This window comes from Erpetoichthys calabaricus, chromosome 8, assembly GCF_900747795.2.
Source record: "Erpetoichthys calabaricus chromosome 8, fErpCal1.3, whole genome shotgun sequence".
In the NCBI taxonomy this organism is placed as follows: Eukaryota; Metazoa; Chordata; class Cladistia; order Polypteriformes; family Polypteridae; genus Erpetoichthys; species Erpetoichthys calabaricus.
The window spans coordinates 197694771-197717071 of NC_041401.2; the positions used below are offsets into that span (position 1 = coordinate 197694771).

The following is a 22301-nucleotide window of genomic DNA, read 5'->3' on the forward strand; positions in this document are numbered from 1 at the left end:
CTTGAGAGGAAGAACTGCCCAAATGCGGGTGGGCAAAGCTTGTAGAGACTCACCCGAGAAGACATGAAGTACTCAATAAGGGGACTCAATACTTCTAGGAAGGGGAGATTTCAGGTTTTAATACATGCGCACACCTTTCTGGTCACATGTTGTCACTTTGTCATTATGGGTTAGTGAGCTTAGATTGATGGGCAAAAATGGCAAATTTCTAAATTCAAAATGAAGTGTACAACACAGTGATGTGTGCAGGAAGTGGAGGCTTTTCTGAATCCCCCGTAACGGAGTTTTCATGGCCCACGCATTGTGAGATTTAAGGAAGGGAAGAAGGCAGGAGTTTCAGGGTCAGGGTTGTACCCACTAGTCAGAGTGGCGGAGAGTGGACACGTGTTATGTGTTGATTGGCACACCGCATTCTGAACACGGGACAGTAGTGAGCCCAGAGACGTGTCTGCACATCTGATATATAGCGCCTTTCACATATCTATCTGTCACTTATATAGCGCCTTTCAATATCTGTCACTTATATAGCGCCTTTCACATATTTATCTGTCACTTATATAGCGTCTTTCACATATCTCACTTATATAGCGCCTTTCACATATCTATCTGTCACTTATATAGCGTCTTTCACATATCTGTCACTTATATAGTGCCTTTCACATATTTATCTCACTTATATAGCGTCTTTCACATATCTGTCACTTATATAGCGCCTTTCCATATTTATCTGTCATTTATATAGCGTCTTTCACATATCTATCTGTCACTTATATAGTGCCTTTCAGATATCTGTCACTTATATAGCGCCTTTCACATATCTGTCACTTATATAGTGCGTTTCACATATTTATCTGTCACTTATATAGTGCCTTTCATATATCTGTCACTTATATAGCGCCTTTCACATATCTGTCTGTCACTTATATAGCGCCTTTCACATATCTGTCACTTATATAGCGCCTTTCATATATCTATCTGTCACTTATATAGCGTCTTTCCTGTCTGTCTAGTGTCCTTAAACACTTTTCCTTAATGACCAGCGTGTTCCGAGATCCTTCAAGTACGGACGACAGAAGTTTCCAGATATGGTGCCCCCCCACATTGTGTGTTTCATGTTGATTGGCACACAGGTGTCAGAATGTCACTACCCTGTGACGAGGACCCTCTGACTCTTTCACCCTCCAGCAGACAGACAGACAGACACATTAAAGACACGGCTGACACTGAAGTGGGTTTTTAATCCCCGGTGTACATTTCATCGACACGGTGCCCACCCGGCTGACATCACAGCGTTCAGTTGTTTCATTTTTTTTCGTACGGTGGGCTCATTACTTTGGACTTTGAGCTCCGCAGTCCTCCGCTTTCATTCGCCCCACTGAGGTCCTCCACACTCCCGTTGCTGTTGTCCATCACAGAACATCAGCTGACTGCAGACAGACATAAAGTGGGTGACGATGACGACACAAACAAGACAAATGGCCAAAGATGCCCTCCTTAGAAGGGGGGGGGCTGCTGTGTCACCAACTTCAGCTCTGTCATGTCAGCTCGCATGTTGACTACACAAAGACCCCCTGATGTCCCCTAGGAATTCTCCCCCGGGCGTTACAGGATCTGGTGAACTTCGGACTTGCCAGCTGCGTTGGACTGTTTTGTGTTGCGTTGCCCCTCTTATGCCTTATTAAAAATCTCATAAATATGACCTTTGGCATGTGACTTATGTGCCACTAGCGTCACCAGTTATGGGTCTCATGGCTTTATTCTGTATAACTTTGTAACACCCACTTATTCCAGTTTGGGGTCTCATAGGTTGGGGGTCTTTCCTGGCAGCACCATGTATAAAGACCCACCGGCACACGTGAATGAGGCCATTGCATGTTACATGAACAGGTCACCATGTGAGCTTTCCAACATCTACCTACAATATAGCGCCTTTCATATGAGCCGCAGTGTCCAAAGTCACCCTGCTCAGTGGATCCAGGGAGCCATTAATGGAACTCCTGACAATTTGGAAAGCAGGGCAAGGGGCAAGCAGCCGTGCTGTGATGGGCCAGGGGCATCAAGTGCCACACAGAGGGAGGAGGAGCTCAGGCAGGCCGGCTGGACTGGTCCGTGAATCAGCTTGAAGTTCTGCGCTCCAATGCCACCTCACTTGTCCTGGCCCTGGAGTGGTGGTCTTGTGCTACGTGTATTTCAGGCTGTATGGCGCCTTTCATTTGGGGGTCTTTTATATCTACCATCATACAGTGCCTTTCATATCTCTCTAGCTGTAATATAGCGCCTTTCATGTTTCTTACTGTACGTGTCCAGGATCTCCCTTAGGATTTCATATCCGTTATATGGCGCCTTTCCTATTATCTGTCTCTGTAATGTTGCCCCTTTTAAATCTGTGAATTTTCACTCCATATTTGCTATGCCACCCCCCAGCCCCCTGCTCTTCCTCTGATTTGTATATAGCGCCTCGCCCTATTTTACTGCATTGCATGCTGGGAGAGGCTCCTGCTCTCGGCATCCCAGACTTCCAGAGATCACAAACAAGACGTCAGGCGCGTGTCGTATCGGGGTGTGTGAGGATGGGCACGTGTCGGGTGGCCGACTGCTGTCCTGCTCCGTGTCACCAGAGCCACCAGGGTGAACCCAAAAGCCATCAACACATTCTTTTAACACTTTTAACAAAATGGTATCAAATAAACAAGCAAACATTCAAATTTTTAACTGTGACCTTACAACATGGCGCAACCCCAGAGCTGGTCGATCCATTGGGTGACGTAGACGGCGGGTCATCAAAGTCTTTATATAGTGCCTTTCGTGTCTGCTGTTACCTCATCTGTCAGGCCCACCGATTCTGATGTAAGGCATTGGCACACGTAGGGTTAACATCCACAGACACTGAGGTGGGAGATGGCAGGCGATGTCCTAACTACGGAGGTCCGGCCGTGACGTCGGGCTCTGATGTCACCGAGTGCCCTGTTACAAGCCCCCTGGGGTCGATGTGTCAGTGTGATTTGCCAGCGGTGAGACATCCACGGCCGTGTACTCCAGCTGAAAGCCACCGGCGGTCACCGAAGAGTCCGACAGGAACTTCAGTGTCATCACGTTGCCTGTAGAAATGAAGAGAGAGAAGGAAGAAATGGGAAGTGATGTCGGCAGGAATGGCCCCCCGAAAAGCTGAGACTAGCAGACAGTGTGGCGTCACATAAGGCAAAAGTCATCATTGTCAAAGATTTGTGTCACTTCAGGGGCATCTACAAGGATCAGGGGAGGGGACACCTCCGTCCATCCACAGATCGGAGGAGGCGTCCCGAGATGACCTGTGACCCCCAGGGGGCCTACAGTATTGGAAGAGGGGAGACACCAGGAGTTGATGGTCACTTGTGGACCCTCATCCAACATGGACACATCTCCAATGGGAGGAATTCCTAACTGAGGAGAAGGAGACTCCCGAGGATCCCACCAACACGGCCTGTAAAGGGACCACAGGCTCCAGGCCCCCTGAGCTAAAGTGGGCACCAGCACCTAACCACTGTGCCACTCTGTGACTCGCTGTCAGTTTATAGGGACCCTGCATGGAGTTGACCCCAAGTCCCTGGCACTGAGGGACACAGCTGGACTAACCGTGGCACTGACTTCCTACCTTGTGTTTGGTTATTGAGACACTGACTGGAATTGAACCCAAGCCCCCTAAGCCAAGGGGGCACCAGCATGACCCACTGTGCCACCCTAGGCTGCCTGGTCCCAGATAATAAATGAGCTGTTTATTTGGTGCATTTGTATTGTTTTGGTCAGGGTCTATCCTGGCAGCACTGGGTACATAGCAGGACCCCACCCTGGGCCTGGCATCGCCAGAGGGTCCACACGCACTCATGGTCACCCATCAGAAGGACAGCCATGCGGGGAGGAGCGAGGCCTTTTAATCCCGGTGACGCTCGCCACACAAACGCTTACCTGTACTCAAGATGTCTTCAGGCAGCTCATCACCACAGAATCTGAAAAGATAAAGAAGGACCTCCGGGTTTAGGATCTGCTCGCTAGACGCCCAAAATTCTGCAAGTGCAGCTTTCCCAGATTTTAGTGAGGACTTTAAACGACACCCCAGTCTCCTGACACCCCCATCAGCTCAACGAGGTGGCATTCCCAGGATCGTGCTGGCACTCGAGCCCACTTGGGGGGGGGTAGGGGATCCATTGAAATGGGAGTACATGAAGGAGGACAGCTGCAGTTATATGGCATTACCACAAGGGGGCGCACTTCCATTTCCTTATGTGTGGCTGAAGTTTGATATGAAAGTTAAAGCCTTGACAAAGTGGGCAGCAGCCTCTGTGTGCCTACAGGGTCCACGGGGAATGGGGGCGCTCATTCAATACGGGCACCTTGGCAAAGCGTCTGGCAGAATAACACAAAGGTCAATCAATGAATAGGGTGTGGCAGGGTGCGGGGGTCTCCCACCTCTAGAGGGCATCCCTCGCACACAAACACCTCAGTCATGGTCATGAGGGGCACCATAAACTGAACGCGGCCTCTTTTGTGTTAAGTCTGTTCTCCCACAGATGCCACTCAAGATCAGGACCCCGAGTCTTTGGGCTGTGTGGCTGGCATGTGTCTGGTGCATGGATTGTGCCATCTCGGCTTGGTGGCATGTGACCAGGCTGAAGTGCCCAACCTGTTTTGACTGTCATCACCAGCTGGGTGCTGTGCTGCCAGCCCCTGCCCAACTGCTATGAACACAGCTGCTCAAAATGAAGTCTGAAAGAGGAGGAGGAAGATGACACCGAACTCTTCACATACAGAATGAGAATGACGGCACAGCTGAGACCCACCTGCCCACAAAGCCATTGATGTCATCGTAGCTGTCAAACACCTCCAGGTAGTCCGCCAGGCAGGCCATGTCATCCTCCACGTCGAAGTCTAAGAACCTGAGGTGGACTCGCTGCCCGTAGCGCACCCGGATGTGCCAGTAGCAGATCTGCTCGTCCTCGTACTCATCCGGGTACCCCGGAGATTTTATGACCCGACTGGGGTCAGTCAGCACCCCTCCGCACTGCTTGCCTGGTAAAGAAATGCCAAAGGGTTACATTGGTCAGCTTTAATATGGCACCTTGCATGCTTAGTAAATCCTGCACCTTGTGGGTAAGGTAGCAGGCTGGAAACCCAAAGGGCGCAGCTTCAATGCCCACCACATGTATCAAATAAGCAAACAATTTGAAAGTGCCTTGTTGTGACGTCCGCCATGTCAAGTCACACAGTCACTGGCTCAGGTGTCCCCTTCGACTGTCTGTGGGCCACTTAAGTTATAGAAAAGTGGAGACGGTTGTGCTCTTCTGTAAAATCTCACAAGCATCACAGTGTTATATAGCGCCTTTCGCCACCCCAGGGCGCTTGGCAATTATAAAAATATGGCGTCAATGCAGAGGTGGGCACTGAACCAGGATCCCTGCGGCTTAGGGTCTGGCGCTCTCACTGGTGGGCCACCTCCAGAGACTCCAGGCTGACCAGCATTTCATAACTTGTGTGGACCGGCGCCCCCTTCAGGATGAATCTTTCTCTGGTTTTCTGGGTGGTCTGCTGCCCTAAAAGTTTAAATTTTATTTGGCCAAACTAGCAGCTCAGGACTGGCACCAGATCTGCTGATGCTGCCAATGAACCATCTCTGGCAGCCCTTTGTTTCTTCTACTCGTGCCCGTCTTTCCTGCCATCTACAGGTCAAGCCCCCAAATCATTAGGGCTGTGAAAAAGCTCCCTTACACTTATGGCATCCAAAGCAAATTACAAATCAGTAGGACGTTAGGGGTGGGCTCCAGGAGCCAACCAAGAGCATTCATGCCAACCAAAGTGCCAAGTGAAAGTACATTTCTAAAGGATTAGCACCCAAAATTGACTTGAAGGCCGGACTGGAGATGGCAACCTCAGGGCTTTAAGGAAGTCATCTTTGAGTAATGAGAAAAGCACTATATCAGTGTAAAGAATGATGATGAAGATGATGATGATGATGAGGTTGTGGTGAGGGTGGCATGGTGGCTCCAGAGACTTGGGGTAGACTTGGAGTCTATCATTCCCAAGATGTACATTCTGAGATGCTGGGTTGTGTCCTGCTGCCCCATGCAGGGTCAGTTACTTCCTTATGACAAGCCCCCCACCACTAGGGGGCACAGCTGATGAGTGGCACCATCCCAGGATCAATGGAGGCAGACGAGCGCCTGCAGTGAGATGGTGACACTCAACCCGCCTGTCAGCATTCCGCATTGGGAAGAAAGCGCAGTCCTCCCCTACTAACCCCCGTCCCCCCCACCACCACCACGGAGGGGCTAATCACACAGCGGGGGGACACCGGCTCTTTTCTCGACTGTCTACCATCCACACGTTTCCTGCAGCAAATGTGCCAATTACAACGTGGAAGATAATTGAAAACATCGCCAGGCTCATCCCGCCCGGGGTAGGCGTCCTCGGCTCACACATGCTTTGGATTTCTCCGGCCTTTGAACTGTGGGGGCATCTAACAGAATGCAGCGTTGCACGACAGTGAGGCCCCCCCGACAGGAACTGGCAGCTCGCCTGGGCACTGCCATTAAACATCTCCATTCAGGCCGAATCTCACCTGCCAGTCCGCTTTCCTTCCCCAAAATCCAGGCTGGAGAGGAAGTTGGGAGCGCAGCTGCCATCCTGAAGGGGCCACACAGTCGGAACCCCACGGGAGAATAAGGACCAGTAGGGGGCGCCACTTCATCAGAATCAGAGCGTGTCCCAACAGAAAGGATCAAGGTGGCATTCTGACCAGTCCATCAGGGCACTCGTGCCTGTACACACATAGAGGGAATCCTGACAGCAGGGGGCACCATCGGAATCAGAGACCCTGTCCTCGGTGAAAAGGGCGCTATATAAGAATCGATGCCAACAGCAGTGGCTGCAAAGAAAGATGCCAACCCGTAGGGGGAGCCAGTCCAGCACAGATGATCATGACACCCTGCTGGCAAGTCCTGGGCTAAGACTCATGGGGGCTGCTGTGTGCCCATCAGTTGTGGATAACGTTAAATTCTTAAACCCACTCAATCCAGTTCAAGGTTCCAGTGGGCCACAAGCCACCCACTGATGTACTGAGAGTGTCACGCCATTTCAGTGCTGTCACAGCTCGGGGGTATCAAAGCAGATGTGGTTTCAACGAACCCCCCCTCATTCAGGACGTAGTGTCACACAAATGAACCCCAGCTAAGGCTGGCGCGGCCTGCCCTTTGGCTTGGCGTCAGTGGTTTACGACAAACACAGAGGGGCAGATGTTTGACTTTAAGGTTAAGATGGCGTGCATCCCACCCACCCGCTCGCTCGCATGTGGTCCCAAAGTGGTGTTTGCCCCCTCTGGCGCCCCCTGCAGGGCTGCTCCCTACCGTGTACAGGATGATGACGGGAGAGACTCTGCTTGCCCGCGGTGGACTTGTGCCCCCTAGTGGGCTGTTTCAAGTCTTTCACTGTCCTCATTCTGGACAGAGGGAGCACCCGGTGGTCTAGGTGTCTGCCGCTCATCTTTGGTCTGCGTGACTCGCTGGACGTGTCCTGCCTGTGAAAGCCGTTGACCCGCTGTGATCCAGTGAGCGCTCAAAGGCCTCACGCTGTCACGTTTTGCTGGGGGTCTCCAGCGGGGCTTCAGCGCAGTGCCATGTATTTTGTGTTATCTGTGACTACTCTGTTTTGTGTCCTTTTTTGAGTACGGGTGGGATTATCAATTATTTATTATTTCTGTACGAGATGACCAACTGCCAACGCTAAGAGGAGACCACCGCTTCATCCTAACCAGTCAGGCTTCAAGAGGGGTCTTTCCATCGAGACGTCCCGGCTGCTTACGGCTGGCTAGAGCTCCCTGGCTAAGTGTCCTCTGTCCTCATTCTCTGCTTTCAAACCCCCCCAATCTTCCTTGCCAGCCTGTCTAGCCCTGGCATCATTGGCACTGCCCTCCGGTGGTTTGAGTCCCACCCAAGTGCCTGTCTGTCTGTCAGGGTGCACTTTCCCCCTGTACACCGCCTCACTAGGCCCCTCATCTCAGTGCCATGCCGCACCTGTCGTCTTCTCTAGAGGACCACCCGCTATCGGCCAGAATCTCTACACGTCCCACTGGTATTGCAGCCATCTCAGCTCAAGCTGGCAGAGATGGACCTCATTGTTATGGTGGCTCATTCGTCAGCTGAGCTCACCGTCTCTGTCCAGGCTGACTCTTCATCACTGCCACCCACCATGTAGCCTTGGGGTGGTCATCGATGACCACCTGTCCTGCACTGACCATGTTGCTGGGGTCTCTCAGCCTACAAAATACGCAACCGCATCTGATGGAATGTGCAGCACAACTCCTGGTCTGGGCTACCGCAACATTAGTGGACTGGGGGTCTCCAGCACTTCCAGTGATGGCCACTAGAGGGGGATATCACCATCAAACCCTGGCTAGCACTGAATTTTTATAATATGAAAGATTTACTCGTCACAAAAAGTATTACAATGGAGAATGAAGCTCCATGGAGCACAAAGACAAACCAAGCGAGACCCCCACAGACCCTAAAGGTCAAAAAAGCCAAAAGAATGAAGCAGAGAGCCAACAAATCCAGTAATTCAGCACAAAATCACAAGAAACACAAACTCCAGGGGGCATTCAGAGTGATCCACAGGAACTGTGGGGGACCCTCTGGATGTAGAGGTCAGAGGACAGATCCTGGTGGTGATTGGCAGGTAGCCCCGCCTTTTGAGGGACCACCCATAGGCAGCTTCTACACCGTGTGATGCCCAGAATCAACATAAAGAATCCAAAATGGACAAAAGAGACAGAAGACATGAAGGTGAACTTCAGCCGAGGGAGGAGCCCAACCTGAGAGGTGACAGCAGCCCTCCACTGGCACGTGTCACCAAGCCGATGACTCAAAATGCAGTGACACATGAGGCGGGTGGCCACATGTCACTAACTGGCCCTTGTAACCCAGGAACTCTAACTGGCTTGTATTTTGTTCTGAGCTCCTGATCAGTTTTGTCCCCTTGTCCTGTCACCCGTACCCCCAGTCAGGACCCCAAAGTCATGTTTACTTGATTATGCAGGTCTCCTTTGTAAGTTGCTTTGGATAAAAGTAACTTTACTTGGGTCCTGTCTCCTTTATATGGCGGTTCAGGGGCGGGGTCGCCCACTCCCTATTTGTTCCAGGCAGGGGGTTGGCATTGCCAGTTTCTTTGTGGGCGTCACACACCGCTGTGAGGTTTGTTCCCTCGTTTATTTAATTGTTATTTCTGAATGATTCTCATCGATGTGTCTTTTTTTTTTGTTTATTATTTCTCTCGTCTTCTGTGGGTGGAGCCCCCTAGAGGTGAGGCCACCCCCACAGCTTAGCTGAAGCCCCGCCCCTAGCCCCCCATCTTTGTCTCATGAGTTTGAGTCTTCTGCCTTAACGTCTTGTCCTTTTTTGTCCTTCTTTGTTTATTTAATGCATTGTTGGAATTTAAAGAGCGCCCCCCCCCCCCCCCGAAACGAAACAAAATGGGAATGAGCGCCGCGCAAGAGCCCCGAATCGCAGCCACTCACCGTTGGGGTTGTAGCAGTAGACGTCCCACTTCTCGCTTTTGTTGAGCCGGTAGCCGTAGTCGATGAGGCCAACTTTCCCGAATCCGCAGTTTGGGCTCGGCTTCACGATTGGGTATCCCACCCGGCCGTTGTCGAACCACCCGGCCGCACACACGTGGAAACCTGAGAGCAGAGGAGGACGAGTCAGTGAGGGGAACACGAGAGGAAACTCCACGCCGCAGCCAGGCAGCCGTCAGCCTCCATCTTGTATAGTGCCTCTTATATAGCACCACACAGCCCTGGTCTCCACACGCCCTGGCACTGCCCACCCGTCTCTCTTTGCTCACCCCTTACCTGCCATGCATTCTTCCTTTAGATGTCCCACCATCAGCTCAGATGGGTGAGGGGCTGCTGTGCCCACAGAAACATCAAGATGGCGCTCGTCTGCTTCTCTAAGCCCATCCTTCATCGTGGGGCACTGCCATCGTCAGCTCATTTTGGCTGGACTGGCCACACTGCTGCCATGTGCTGGTCCACCCCTTAGTGACTATGCAGTGTCGGTGGGCACCTTGTGCCAGGGTTCAAACCCTTGTGAGGCATTGGACTGCACAGCTCAGTGGCACCAGTTCAAGTCCCCCCTCCATGTGACCACATGTGATGGCCATTCAAAGGCTCTTTAGTGTCACGTGGGCAGAGGGCAGTGACTGTTACTGCAGAAAGGCGCTATATAAATACAGGCCATGCCATTTTCTCCCTGGTGACGCCATGAATGTGTATCCGCTTTGTGTTACGCCTCTTTGGCTTCTGGATGTTCTTGGATCTTCTCTGAGTTTGCCCCTCGTCTTCTTTATCATTTCGTGGTGCTGCTGAGACTGTAGAGTTTGGAACGGCCTTAGCAATGACAGGCGCTATATAGTACTGGATATGGAGCGGGCAGTTCAATCAATGCCCTGGCTCTTAATTCTAGTGGGGTTCTACTGTAGTGTGCTGGGGTCACCATGAAAGGCGCTATAGGAAATCAGACAGTGTGTCTAATCCTGACTACAAAGACACAAGTGGGGCAGGGCTGGGCTGTGAAAGGCGCTATATACGTAAAAATAACTGACCCACCTGACCCCTGCCTTCCTGTGAGCTGCCACAGGTAAAGCTGCACGGACACAGAGACCGGGCTCGCCTCTGAAAGGCGCTATATATGCCACTCACCTATGCTGCGGGCCACCTCCAGCTGCTCATAGGTGGCCAGCTTGCCACCCTCGTACTTGCACACGGCCTTGGCCTCCTTGTACGTCAGCTGGTACTTCCCCTTGCGTGACTCCCGGTGATAAACTCCAGCTGCCTGCTCTGGGAAAGAAGAAAACAACAAGAAGCACCTGTTTACTGGCACTGACTTGATGGTGGGTCCCGCGGGCGCTCATTCCTCTCATTACCCGTCCCGGGGGTGTCTTGCCAAAATGTAAATGAGCAGAGGCCACTTACTGAAAAGAACGTCAGCTGGCCAAATCGATTCCAGCAGGCATGAATGGTGGGAAGTGGCAATGACAGGGGGCCAGTTGTGTAAGCTCCATGATGGCGAGTGCTCTTCGGGGTCTTGGCATCGGGCTCAGTGGCAGTCAGAGTCCCCGTGAAATCCTGCATGCTTTGGAGTGCGGCCTGTAGGGGGCATCAGTCTGCTGAAGGACACACTCGGGTGCAACTCCCACTGGGTCACTTTGACTTTGCCAAGTCAAGAGATGGCATGTCATTGGCAAATGATGACAGCTGTTAGTCCATATCTGAAATGTTTAGGAGCAGGCTCAGCTCCGGGGGTCATTTAGCTGTGACTTATCACTCCATGCTCCCCCCCATCTGCATTTCAGACGCTCTCCTTGGCATTTTTGTCTGGAAACCTTTCAAGATGCCTGCGCAGGCGCCAATCTCACAGCTCGGGGAAACGGGATCTTGTGTCCCAGCCTGGGGGAGTGGAGGGCCATCGGACAATGCAGACAGGTCTTGGGGTGGTGGGCTTGGGGACTTTTTCCCGATGTGATTTCCACGGTTTCCAGGTGCTCCTCCTGCCTTGCGCCCTGTGATTGTTGGGGTGGGCTCCAGCTGCCCTGTGCCCCTGCTCTCGATGAGCGGCTCAGGAAGGTGGATTGGTGTTTTGTATTTATTTCCCGATCTAATCTCTCCTATTTAATCTGTTGTGCCAATCAACCTGAGGGTGCATTTCAGACGACCCCACTGTGCGCTCTGCCCCCCCCCCCAACCCCCCCACCTGGGCCCAGGAGCATGCTCAGCTGCCTTTGAGGCGAGTACAGTGACCCCTGGAGGAAAAGCACAGAAGTGCAGCCCGAGATGTTAAATCTGACTTGTTAGCAGAGACCCCCACAATGGGGGTCCCTTTACACTAACAAGTGTCTAGTTATCCAGGCTAGAGCGCCCCCTTTGTCATTTGTCTTCAGTTTTTGGGCACTTACTTTGGATGCCCAGGTGTCTATACATGTGACAGGGGCTTCTTGAGCTTGAAGCCCCCCAGCCTCGGATTCTGCGCAGCGATGACGCGGGTCTCCTTAGCTGAGCAGATACAAGCGTAGGATTGTGGTGCCGAACGAGGAGTTTCACTTCAAGTAATACAATCAGACACACGGCTCAGGACTGGCAAGTCAGCAATCTGTGCCCACAATTAATAAGTGACGCAGAAGGAGTGGCAGTGAAGGGGACAAGGCCATCAAATGACACTAAAGGCACTGAAGGACAGAAACGACTAAAAAAACGATTAAGCAGCCGAATTACACCAAAAGAACACCCGGCCCTGCTCCGTGAACAAAGCATTCAATATTTGAACACAATATTTGAAAATCCCACTCTTACTTTTTGTACAGGAACTGATGGATATAAAAAATACCCCAGGATCCCACTTCTGCCACCAGTGTGAGGTCCTGGGGGTGCAGTGCTGGTGAGTGGCCCTAAAAGGGCACATTGGCATCATCAGCGGCCACTTGGGCCCCATTGGCCTGCTGTCCTTTGGCCATCCGTGCACCTCATATGGTAGCCAGGGTTCAAATGTCTCATTTTTGTCTATTTTGTTCATATTTTATGTTACCGGTGTGGATTATTTAGTCTCCATGTGTCACGGTGCATTCTGCTGTGTTCCTTGTGTGGTGTGGGTGGTCCTCAAAGGGTGGAGCCACCTGTTCATCGCCGCTGTGGAAAACCCACAGTCCCTTGTGGTTCATTGCGAATGAGCTTTTTATTAAAACAAACCATTCCGATGGGCCCTCTGTGTAACTAGACAGGTGGGGTTTAGCAGGATTTCCCCCTCTACTGGACTTTCTCAGTATTTTTATGACTCTCCAGTTAATAACATTGCCTGCTCATGCGTGCTGCCCGGCTCCACCTCACTGTGCTCATTCGGGTCAGAGGCCCCCCGTATGCTCCAAGGCCAGGCAGGGTCCTCATCCAAGGCTGGTGGGCTTTAGCACTCTGGAGAGATGATCAAAGGCCTGCATCTGTGCCCCCTCCGCTGCTGTTATTTTAAAGCTGCCTTCTCCAGGTATTTCCACCCCCTGTCCCATTCAGGTCCAAACACCCAGGGTTCTTGACACAGTGAGTTGGTGTGTTGCCGTCTACTTACCAGAAGGACCAAAAACAGAAAAAAATTACATTCTTAGAAACGTCATCGTTTTGGAACGGTCACCACAGTGGACTTCTCCTAGCATGACAGCAGAGGTGACCCGACCTCCGCCAGTGTTATCAGGTTCCCTTCACTTGGGTGGCACTGCCCACGCAAGTCTTTGGCACCGTGATGTCTGAATTTGAGCCGCTCTGCACCAACACAGGCAGTGACCATGACAGGACCACCGTAAGGGTGCTGCACTAAACACTGTGCCGCCATGACACCCTTTTAGAGAGGTGCCACCATTTGTCTAGCATTGCTGGTGAACTTTTGCAGCGCCATTGTAGCACCCTTACTGGGCGAAGGATCAAAATCCACAGTGAGCACCTGTCTCCTAATTATCCTTAATAACAGCTTTTTTATATAGCGCCTTTTCATGCTTAACATTTACATTTTGCTGCACAGATGAACTTGAGTTCCTTAAGCCTACGTGGCCTACTTCTTATGGTGGGTCCTATTAAATGCCAGCCTATTGTTACGAGTGCAGTGGGCGCCAGTCAGACAGGACTGGGTGAATGGGCATCACAAAGAAGGGCACGGAGTAACCACAGAGCAGACATTATCCTCCGTGGACAGCGTGAGGTCCCAGAATGGCACAGCGACACCCGAGTGCCCGTCTGGACGTTTAGCGTAGACTTTGCCAGATTGGAGTTGAAAAGCTAACTGCGGGAGGCCCTCGGCCGGCTACGAGACGCACGTGTGGCTTCATGGACTCCAGATGTGCTGACGTCATCCGCAGGCCTCTCGCATTTCCACTCGGCGGAGTCACAGCTCACAAACATGGCGCTGACTGGGCGAGCAGATGCAGAGGCAAAGGGTTCAAAACTAACTACGCTGTCACTCTGCCGTGTTGTCCCCTTGTCCGCTGTCTCAGCACTTGAACCCTCGTCCTTGGGATTACTGGGCACAACTCTCTGCCCAAGGAGCTCTCCAGCTGCTCTACTGGCTCTGTGATCTGAAGGCTCCGAGTCTGAGTCTCACTGCCCCATCTCAGGGAGGACATGAGGGTCTGGCATCGCCCTGAGGAAACCCCTCGGCTGAGACACTGGCACACCTCCAAGATGGGCACGTTAGACTGACTGGTGACTCTAAACTGGCCTGGTGTGAGTGAATGCCTGTGTTCCCAGTAAGGGACTAGTTCTTCATACTGGATGGGCTCCTAGTAATGCCAGGACTGCCTCTGGCCCCAGCACCCTGAACTGGACTGGATACAAATGGGCAAGGAAGAGACATGGCAAAGGTACAATATAAAATGAGGTTATGGCTTGATAGGAAATAAAAATAACATATTCAGAGCCACTTCATCCAGGTCAGTGTCACATGAGGCAAGGCTGGCAAAAGGTAGGCAGCAGCCCTTGAAAGGATGCCAATGAAGTGTTAGCCACCCAGTCACACCAGTTTATAACCTCCACTAAACCTGACACATGTGTCTGCAGGACGTGAGGAAAACCATGGAGCACACAGAGAAAGCCCGCATGAAGAACGACTCCATAATGGAAAGGATTTGGATGCTGGATTAGTAAGGCCGAAGCGCTAATCGCTGTGCCAGCGTGCTGCCCTGCCATATGACACAAAGTGATTCCTTAGCACTTTTATTACAGCTTAGCGTGACTCAGTTGTCCAGAACAACCCACACTGACATGCAGGGAACACGCAGACTCCACACAGGCAGGGATTTAAACCCGGGGCACTGAAGTAGTCAGGCAGAAGTATGAACTGCTGTGCCACTCTGCCACCCTGGCATATATCATATGCCAATTCATTAGCCTAGTCTGTACAACTTGGTGGGACAGAATGAAGGTTCAAAATCCCCACACGCCCACGCAGAGAACATGCAAGTAGTACACAGCCAGGGATTTGAACCTGACATGTTGGATTAGTGTGGGAGAAGTGCCAATCATTGTGCCACCCTGGTGTACAGTATATTCTGATTCCTTAGCCCAGTCACCACAGTGGACATTCAAAAGCACACACGGACATGCAGAGAACATGCAGACTCCACACAGACACAGGACTGACCTGAAGGGGCCTGAGCAAGGCAGGTACCAACCCTGGACAGGCTGGCAGTGCCTATGCACCAGTTGGTCAAACCCAGCTGTGTGACTCGACACTTTGTCATCGTCAGACTTACCGAGCCAGATGGAGTTGTGCAGTATGCCGCCCTTAAATCCCCAGGCGTGGGTCTCGGCGAGTAGAAGAGCGATGACAGAGAGTACGGTGACGCCCGCCATGACCGCTGTCCGCCTCTCTCTCACTGTCTGGCTGCCGAGCTCGCTGTGCTGGAGGAACATCTGGCTGGCAGGCTTTTATACCCGCGCTGCGTCACTAAGCCCCGTGAGGTCATCACAATTGCTCACAGTCTGCTCTGCCGCCACTCGCGGTATCCCGGCTCGTTTGCTCCCGGGGCCGCACTTCCTCGCCTTTGATGGACTTTTTAAGAAAATTTCTTTCCGGGTGCTTACGGCTTTTTCTTTTTTTCCCAACAGCTGAAGACGCTCTTTACTTATAAAAGTGAAAGCCACTTCGTCTGTCTGTCCCAGTGGCAGTAGGCACAAGGCAGGAAGTGACCCTGGACAGGACGCCAGTTCACCGCAGGGCACGCATACTGGCACACACATACATTTCTGGGGTGCCATCGTTTTTTTGTGGACCCTAAGTGAGGGTAGCTGGGGGGCCGGAGCCTGTCCTGTCCAGCCAGTGCCATAATGTAGTGAAGCACAGGGGGGCAGCCAGGGCCGAGTGAGCAGGTCACCCCAGCCATGGACGGGCACAGGTTTGGGCCTCTCCAAATGGAAGCACAAAGGCCGGGATGGGGGCGAGGCTGGTGAGTGGAAGACTTTCAAGGACATATGTGGAGGGAGTGACGCCGGGTTAAAGAGCGTCACCTCCATGGTGTCACATGATGGGACTTCCAGAGGGTGTGGCCTAGCAACAGTCACCCGTGTCTTCACAGCGGGTCATGGGAACAAAATGCCAGCACACATTAACATTATCTTGAAATAAAAATGAAATCAAAAGAGCGAGTCCTTAAATAAAACGGAGGCCGTAAAACCAGAAAGATGCAAACATCCGAGCAGAATGAGAGCATCGGGACGCCAGGACCTCGGCCCCCCTCCTTTGTGCTTCATTTAAAAGAACTCGCCCTCTTCGGATTGACTGGAATTTTAAATGAGACCTTTTGGTGATGGACCAGCGCCCTGCCCAGGGTTTGTTCCTGCCTTGCGCCCCCTGCTGGCTCCAGCAACAACTCCACCATTAAGTGCGCTGATGGCTTCGAGAGTCAGAAGGTGTGCCAGAGTGACGATGCCAGTGTCCGAGGGGACGCGGTGGGGTGGGTGAGCAGCTCGATGTTTCTTGGAGTGACCGTCTCTGCCAAGCTGAAGAGGGTACAAGTGGGCACCCCTTCTTCCTTAGATGTCTATCCACAGCTCGCATTTCATTTCTCCATCTCATCCCCTGAACGTCTCCAGGTGCAAAGTTGAGTCCATCCTGCCCGAGTGCATCACATCCTGGCACGGCGCCCACCCAGTCCGACAGAAAACGACTGGCAACTCGCTACTTTCTGTCCTGGAGGTGGAATGATGGAGTGATTCCCCAAGAGGCGGGGCCACCTGTCCATCACTGCTATGGGCCCGCCCCCAGCACTCCCAAGGCAGGCTGGGAAGTGAAGTCCGGGCGGCTGTGATTGTGACTTTTGTCTTCCTCTTTGTGTTTCTGGTGTACTTTTGTGCTGCGACTTGCTGTTATTTTCCGTCGTTGCTTTGTTGTTTTATTGCACCACTCTTATGATTTGCCATCTTCTTTATTTGTTCCTATTTTTTTTTTTTTTTCATGTGTAGGTCAAAATCAAAACTTTCTTTCAAGGAATCCAATTCTGCTGTTCATTTCTTGAGTCATTTTTGACGTCACTCAGTTTCGTTTATGGACGTTGCCATGTTTGATGGGTGAGCATCCTCTGTTGCCATGGCAATTTCCCTGGACCCTTTGGCGAGTGTGCATGGCATTGGAGTGGGCACGGAGATGGCATTAAGGATCACCTGAGGACCAGCTGGCCGAGCTTGGAGGGAATCTTCCTGTCGACCCCTCGTCGAACTCGTATCGTTTTGCTTTTACGTTTCTGTGTTGTTTCCTGAACTTTCTCACCTCGAGTTTTGCCCGCCGTCTCAGCTTTGGTTGCCTGTGCTTGTGATCTCCCAGGTTTGGACTTTTTGGAATCCTTTGACTTTGTTTTAATGGTTTTAAAAGCCTGCCTGTGCTATTTAAAGGCAGACTACCAGACAGGCCCAAATAATTCATAATAATACTAACACATTAAACACACAGAGAACGCCCAAAAAGGACGTTCCTGAAAGGCCACCCCAAGCAACAGACGATCCAATCGTGGAAATCGAGTGAAAAATAATCACAGAGCCACAAACTCCAAACCACAATCAGCACTCGCTAACATCTCCTCCACTACAAACTCCATGCACCGCCGCTGAGGTCCTCGTCCCTGACTCAGCCAGAGGGCGGGGCCAGCACTAGTGACGTCACCGCTTAGGGCGCCACCCACAGAACAAAGGGGCGTGGCAGAATGAAACTAGTAAATGACAGGCCAACATCCCAGAAATGACATAAAAGTAATTTAAAAACCGGGCGGTGAGCGTCAGTGGGCTCTGTGCCCCTAATAAATGAGTTGGCCGAACTCTCCTCTAACGTTTCAGTCGTTATTTACCGCTCTGATCTTTCACCGTTAATCAGAATTACGGGACTTGAGGGGTCCTCTTGAGCGCCTCTCTCTCTCTCGCACGATTTGGCACATCGTCCGCTCATAACAGTTCGGTGTTTTTCCGTCCAGCCATTTTAGCTCAAGAAACTGTGACGCCCAGACAGACAGACAGACAGACACATCGTTTTTAGTATCGGGGGACCCAAAAACAACGAGATCCAATGAAAACTGGAGATCAAAATTTTGGACGAATCAAAAGCTTTGGCTCCTCCCTCATAGACGATAGGGGGAGGGAGCAAAAACCAAAATATCAAAAGCAACAAGAAATTCGATAATAAGGAGTGGCCTGCGTGTACGTCCGCTCCCTCGTGTTTGACGCTCTTGAGAAAGGTCCCACCATGAGCTTCACTTGTGTGCTGCTTGGCTTCACTTCCTTCAAACTCCATGCTGCTCCACTCCTACACTCCTGTTTGGTGCCAGCGGTGCCAAGTCATGGCATCAGGTCAGACCTGAACCCGGGACTCCTTGAGCATCCTTGAGCTAATTTATGTGACGGTGCAAGTGCGTGGAGACCCCTAGGGGGCGCACATACTGCGTAACAGCCAGGAACACGAAGAGGGTCCCATTACAGACGAGGGAGGGACAGGAGACCCCAGGAGAGCCGAGGAATGCCAGCCACCCACCTCCTTTGGGTATGACTAACGGCACTTCGGGGATTTCAGCGTCTGTTCCTGACAGTGTGAGTGGCCCAACATCTGGAAGTCATTCTGACCAGAGATTACATCGGATGGTGTCAGACATTGTCTTCCTTCAGGGAGGAAAAGGGAAAACACAGAATGCGATTTAATTGAGAAATGTCAACATTTCCTGATTCAGCTGAACAAAGATGCGCTTTGTGTTTTCTTCTTTATAGCGTCTGGCACACCTTCCCCTTTTCCATTCCATCAGGCCTCTCATTAGAAACCACGCCAGTGGTTTCCATGACATCAGGCACATTGAGGGGTGGTGGTGGCTGGCACCTCGGCCAGACGGGCAGATGCCTTGTAGGCGTTTCCTTGATGCTCTATCTGCTCTGCCTTACTGCTGCTCGGGGCCTTTTTAGGTCTGCAGACTGCCCTTTGGGCACCCCTGCCTGGCATCGGATCAGTTTGCTGCAGGGGTTTATTTTTAGGACCCTCGTACTGTAAGGAAAGCACCGAATAAGAAAATGGAGCCCCCGAGACCACCGACTACGGTAGCCGCTCTGCTCTCTGTGCTACCACATTGGCTGCCTTTGCCTCAGCTAAACTCATTTTTGAAACACAGCCATAAGGGGGGCCGTGTGCTTTACCCGGGGGGCTTTTTGTACATTTCATGCATTTTAGTACTAACAAAAGGCTTGAGTTGTAGATTTCCACACGTTTCAGTATTCATTGAGGTAAACACATCACATAAAGTTAGCCCACCCACCCAACATTCCTACATTACCAGTCAATAGAGGACCACCACTCTCTGGTATGTAGCCTTTCTGTGACTTGGGGACACCTGGTACCTCATCTGGTGCCACCGTCACTGAGCTGGACAGTCAAGGACAGTAGAGTGGATGGGGACACACAAACGAAACGTGGCCAGAGCCGATTTGGGCTTTCTGTGTTGTAATTAAAATGAAGGGGGCTGGCCATCCCAGGGTGGCACATCAAGGGGGTGCAGACCCCAACATGACAGTGCCAGCCTGTAAGTGACCTTCAGCCAAGCTCCTCTTTCTTCTCCGTATTTTGTATTTCTTGGCCTTGTTTTTGGGCAGGTTCTTTATTACTGAATGCTGGCATTTCTGTTTCTCTGTCAATGATCTTTTATTGATTAGTTTCAGTGAATTCATGAAGTCATTGATTGATTGAGGAAATTAAAGCAATGAAGGATCGTGGTTCCATTTTCTGACCTGTAATTTAGGGTGCAGACGAGGACAAAGAGAGGAGACCCTGATGGACGCCACCTCCTATCACACTCTGGTGGTCTAGAGGTCCTCCAAGACAATGTGCCTTGGAAGAGGTGGGCAGCACTAGTCAAGATGGCCATCGTCCTCTTTTCTGCCATTGTTTCTAGGGCCTGCCCTGAACAGCAGCCCCTCATGGTCAGTTAATCAATTCAGGCGCCTGCAGCAAACCCCGGCGTGCAGCAGCACACTAAACCTGATATGACGTGGTCCCCAAGTGTTACACAAGTCACGTCATCTCCCAGGTCTGACAGCCAACCCAAGGCCAGGGTCCAAGCCCGAGACTCGCCGGTGGTCACACGTCCAGGCCAATGGGGAGGCACTCTGTAAGTGTCCAGTTTGTGCCCCCCATATTTATGGCCAGCTTCTTCAGGAAGCCCCCACCCTATTAGTAGTCCTTGTGTCCCTCCCAGGTGTGGACCTTGGGATGCTACAATATATAAATGGAATATAAACCAAAGCAGGTACCCTTTACATGCCAGTTTAGGTGCCCATTTATGGTCATGTGGTTACTGCTGCCCGCCGCTGCCTTGAGACCTCCACTCCATTTACCAGTTACCTGATCCTTACACTGGGGTTACCATTTGCACACACCTTCGGGGACTGTGACCACATTAGACAGGTGGTCTTAACTGACAAAAGTAGATCGGTGGTCTAAGGTGAACTCTCACTCACTGATTGAAGAGTCTGAGATGGCATCCTCGCCACCTTTACCTGCCTGCCTGCCTCCCCTACCCACCAAGCTCCTCTTACCTTGAAGTGCTTGCCCACCACTGGAACTCGATGTCGGCCCTGCGCCACTTTCACGGGCCAAGTTCTGATCACACAGCAGGAACTGAAACCTTTATGAAAATGACGTGATGTGCGACTTTCACAGAACTGATTTATTTATTTAAAGAACTTCAGTAAAAAGCCAAATGAAGTTCTATCTATCTATCTATCTATCTATCTATCTATCTATCTATCTATCTATCTATCTATCTATCTATCTATCTATCTATCTATCTATCTACTGTATCTAATCCTGCCAACTACGCTATCTATCTATCTAATCCTGCCAACTACTCTATCTATCTATCTATCTATCTATCTATCTATCTATCTATCTATCTATCTATCTATCTATCTATCTATCTACTGTATCTAATCCTGCCAACTACGCTATCTATCTATCTAATCCTGCCAACTACTCTATCTATCTATCTATCTATCTATCTATCTATCTATCTATCTATCTATCTATCTATCTATCTATCTATCTATCTATCTATCTATCTATCTATTCCTACCTACTATACCAAATTCTTTCTGTCTATCTTTCTATTTGGTGTGAAGTGAGGGGCCTTCTGGAGGTCACGGGACCCACCCCAAACCCATCAACCCCCCCCCTTTATTGCTCCAGTGTGGTACCTACTGTGATGGGGTGCGAAGAGCACCACTCCATCTTCTCTGATAACAGATTTGTAAGATGGTGCCAGGGCTTGAATTGTGCTGATTGGTTGCCCACATTGCCCAAGGCCCATCCACAAGAGTTCTTGGTGGAATGAAAAGAACCCACCCTGGGGTAGGAGCTATAAAAAGTACCAGGAACTGCAAAAGGTCCAAGGTATTGTGGTAGGAATTCTGTAAAAGTTCATCCGTTTCAAAAAAAAATCCCGGGTTCCTGAAAACACGCCAACTAAACCTTCCCTCTTACATACTCCCCTTCTTATTTGAAGTCCTCCTAGTAGTGTGGACTTCGATAAAGCAGAATGAATGAAATAACCGCCATCTGACCTTTACTTGCTCTTTTCACTCCCACCTTTGGTTGCCACAAACCCTTTGAAGTTTGTGCCAGTTGAGCTCCTCTAAAGGATCAAAAATCAAAACAAAAATCTCCCACTGTGAACAAAAGTCAGTGTGCGTCACACAGCCCAACGGACTCAATCAGAGGCCAAATTCAGCCAAAATAAAGAAAAACAAAAAAAGCGTCCAAGCCGACCCCGGTCGGGAAGCCCCACTCCATGACGTCAGAGTTCGGCGCACCGCCTGCAAGAAAAGTGGAGCGCAAACAGACGACGCGCGCCCCCTGCGCCGGGCCCGTGCATGGCAGGCCGTATTGACATTGGCAGTACTTGAACTTTGACATCAGGTTAGTGCTCAGTATGTAAGTTGTTTTGGGAGTTTGCAGGACGGCGCGTCACTTCAGCCAATCGATTCAAAGGTTTAAGTAGCGGCACTCCGTCAACGAAAGGCGCAGTTGACGTCCATTTGTGTGTCAGACAACTGAAAGAAGCGAGGAGTCTGGGGACAAACAGCAGAGCACAGGAGGTGGCACGGATACCACGACATTCGGATGTGAATGTGGATATCTGCGCACTCTTCAGAAATTTGATAACGCGGCCGCCAAGTTTGATGTCACACAACTGATACTAAGAGATGTCATTTTGATATCTCACGATGAGAACGG

General features: G+C 51.0%; 1 protein-coding gene across 1 annotated transcript; it reads right to left on the reverse strand.

The window, feature by feature from the left end:
* Nucleotides 1–2695: 2695 nt before the first annotated feature.
* Nucleotides 2696–15465, reverse strand: tnfaip6 (tumor necrosis factor, alpha-induced protein 6). The gene is made up of 6 exons (XM_028808090.2): nucleotides 15304–15465; nucleotides 10721–10858; nucleotides 9539–9700; nucleotides 4815–5043; nucleotides 3943–3983; nucleotides 2696–3098 (listed from the first exon to the last, which is right to left on the reverse strand). Exons 1-6 carry the CDS (start codon nucleotides 15461–15463, stop codon nucleotides 2968–2970), a joined length of 861 nt encoding a protein of 286 aa, XP_028663923.2. The 5' UTR covers nucleotides 15464–15465; the 3' UTR covers nucleotides 2696–2967.
* Nucleotides 15466–22301: the final 6836 nt, after the last annotated feature.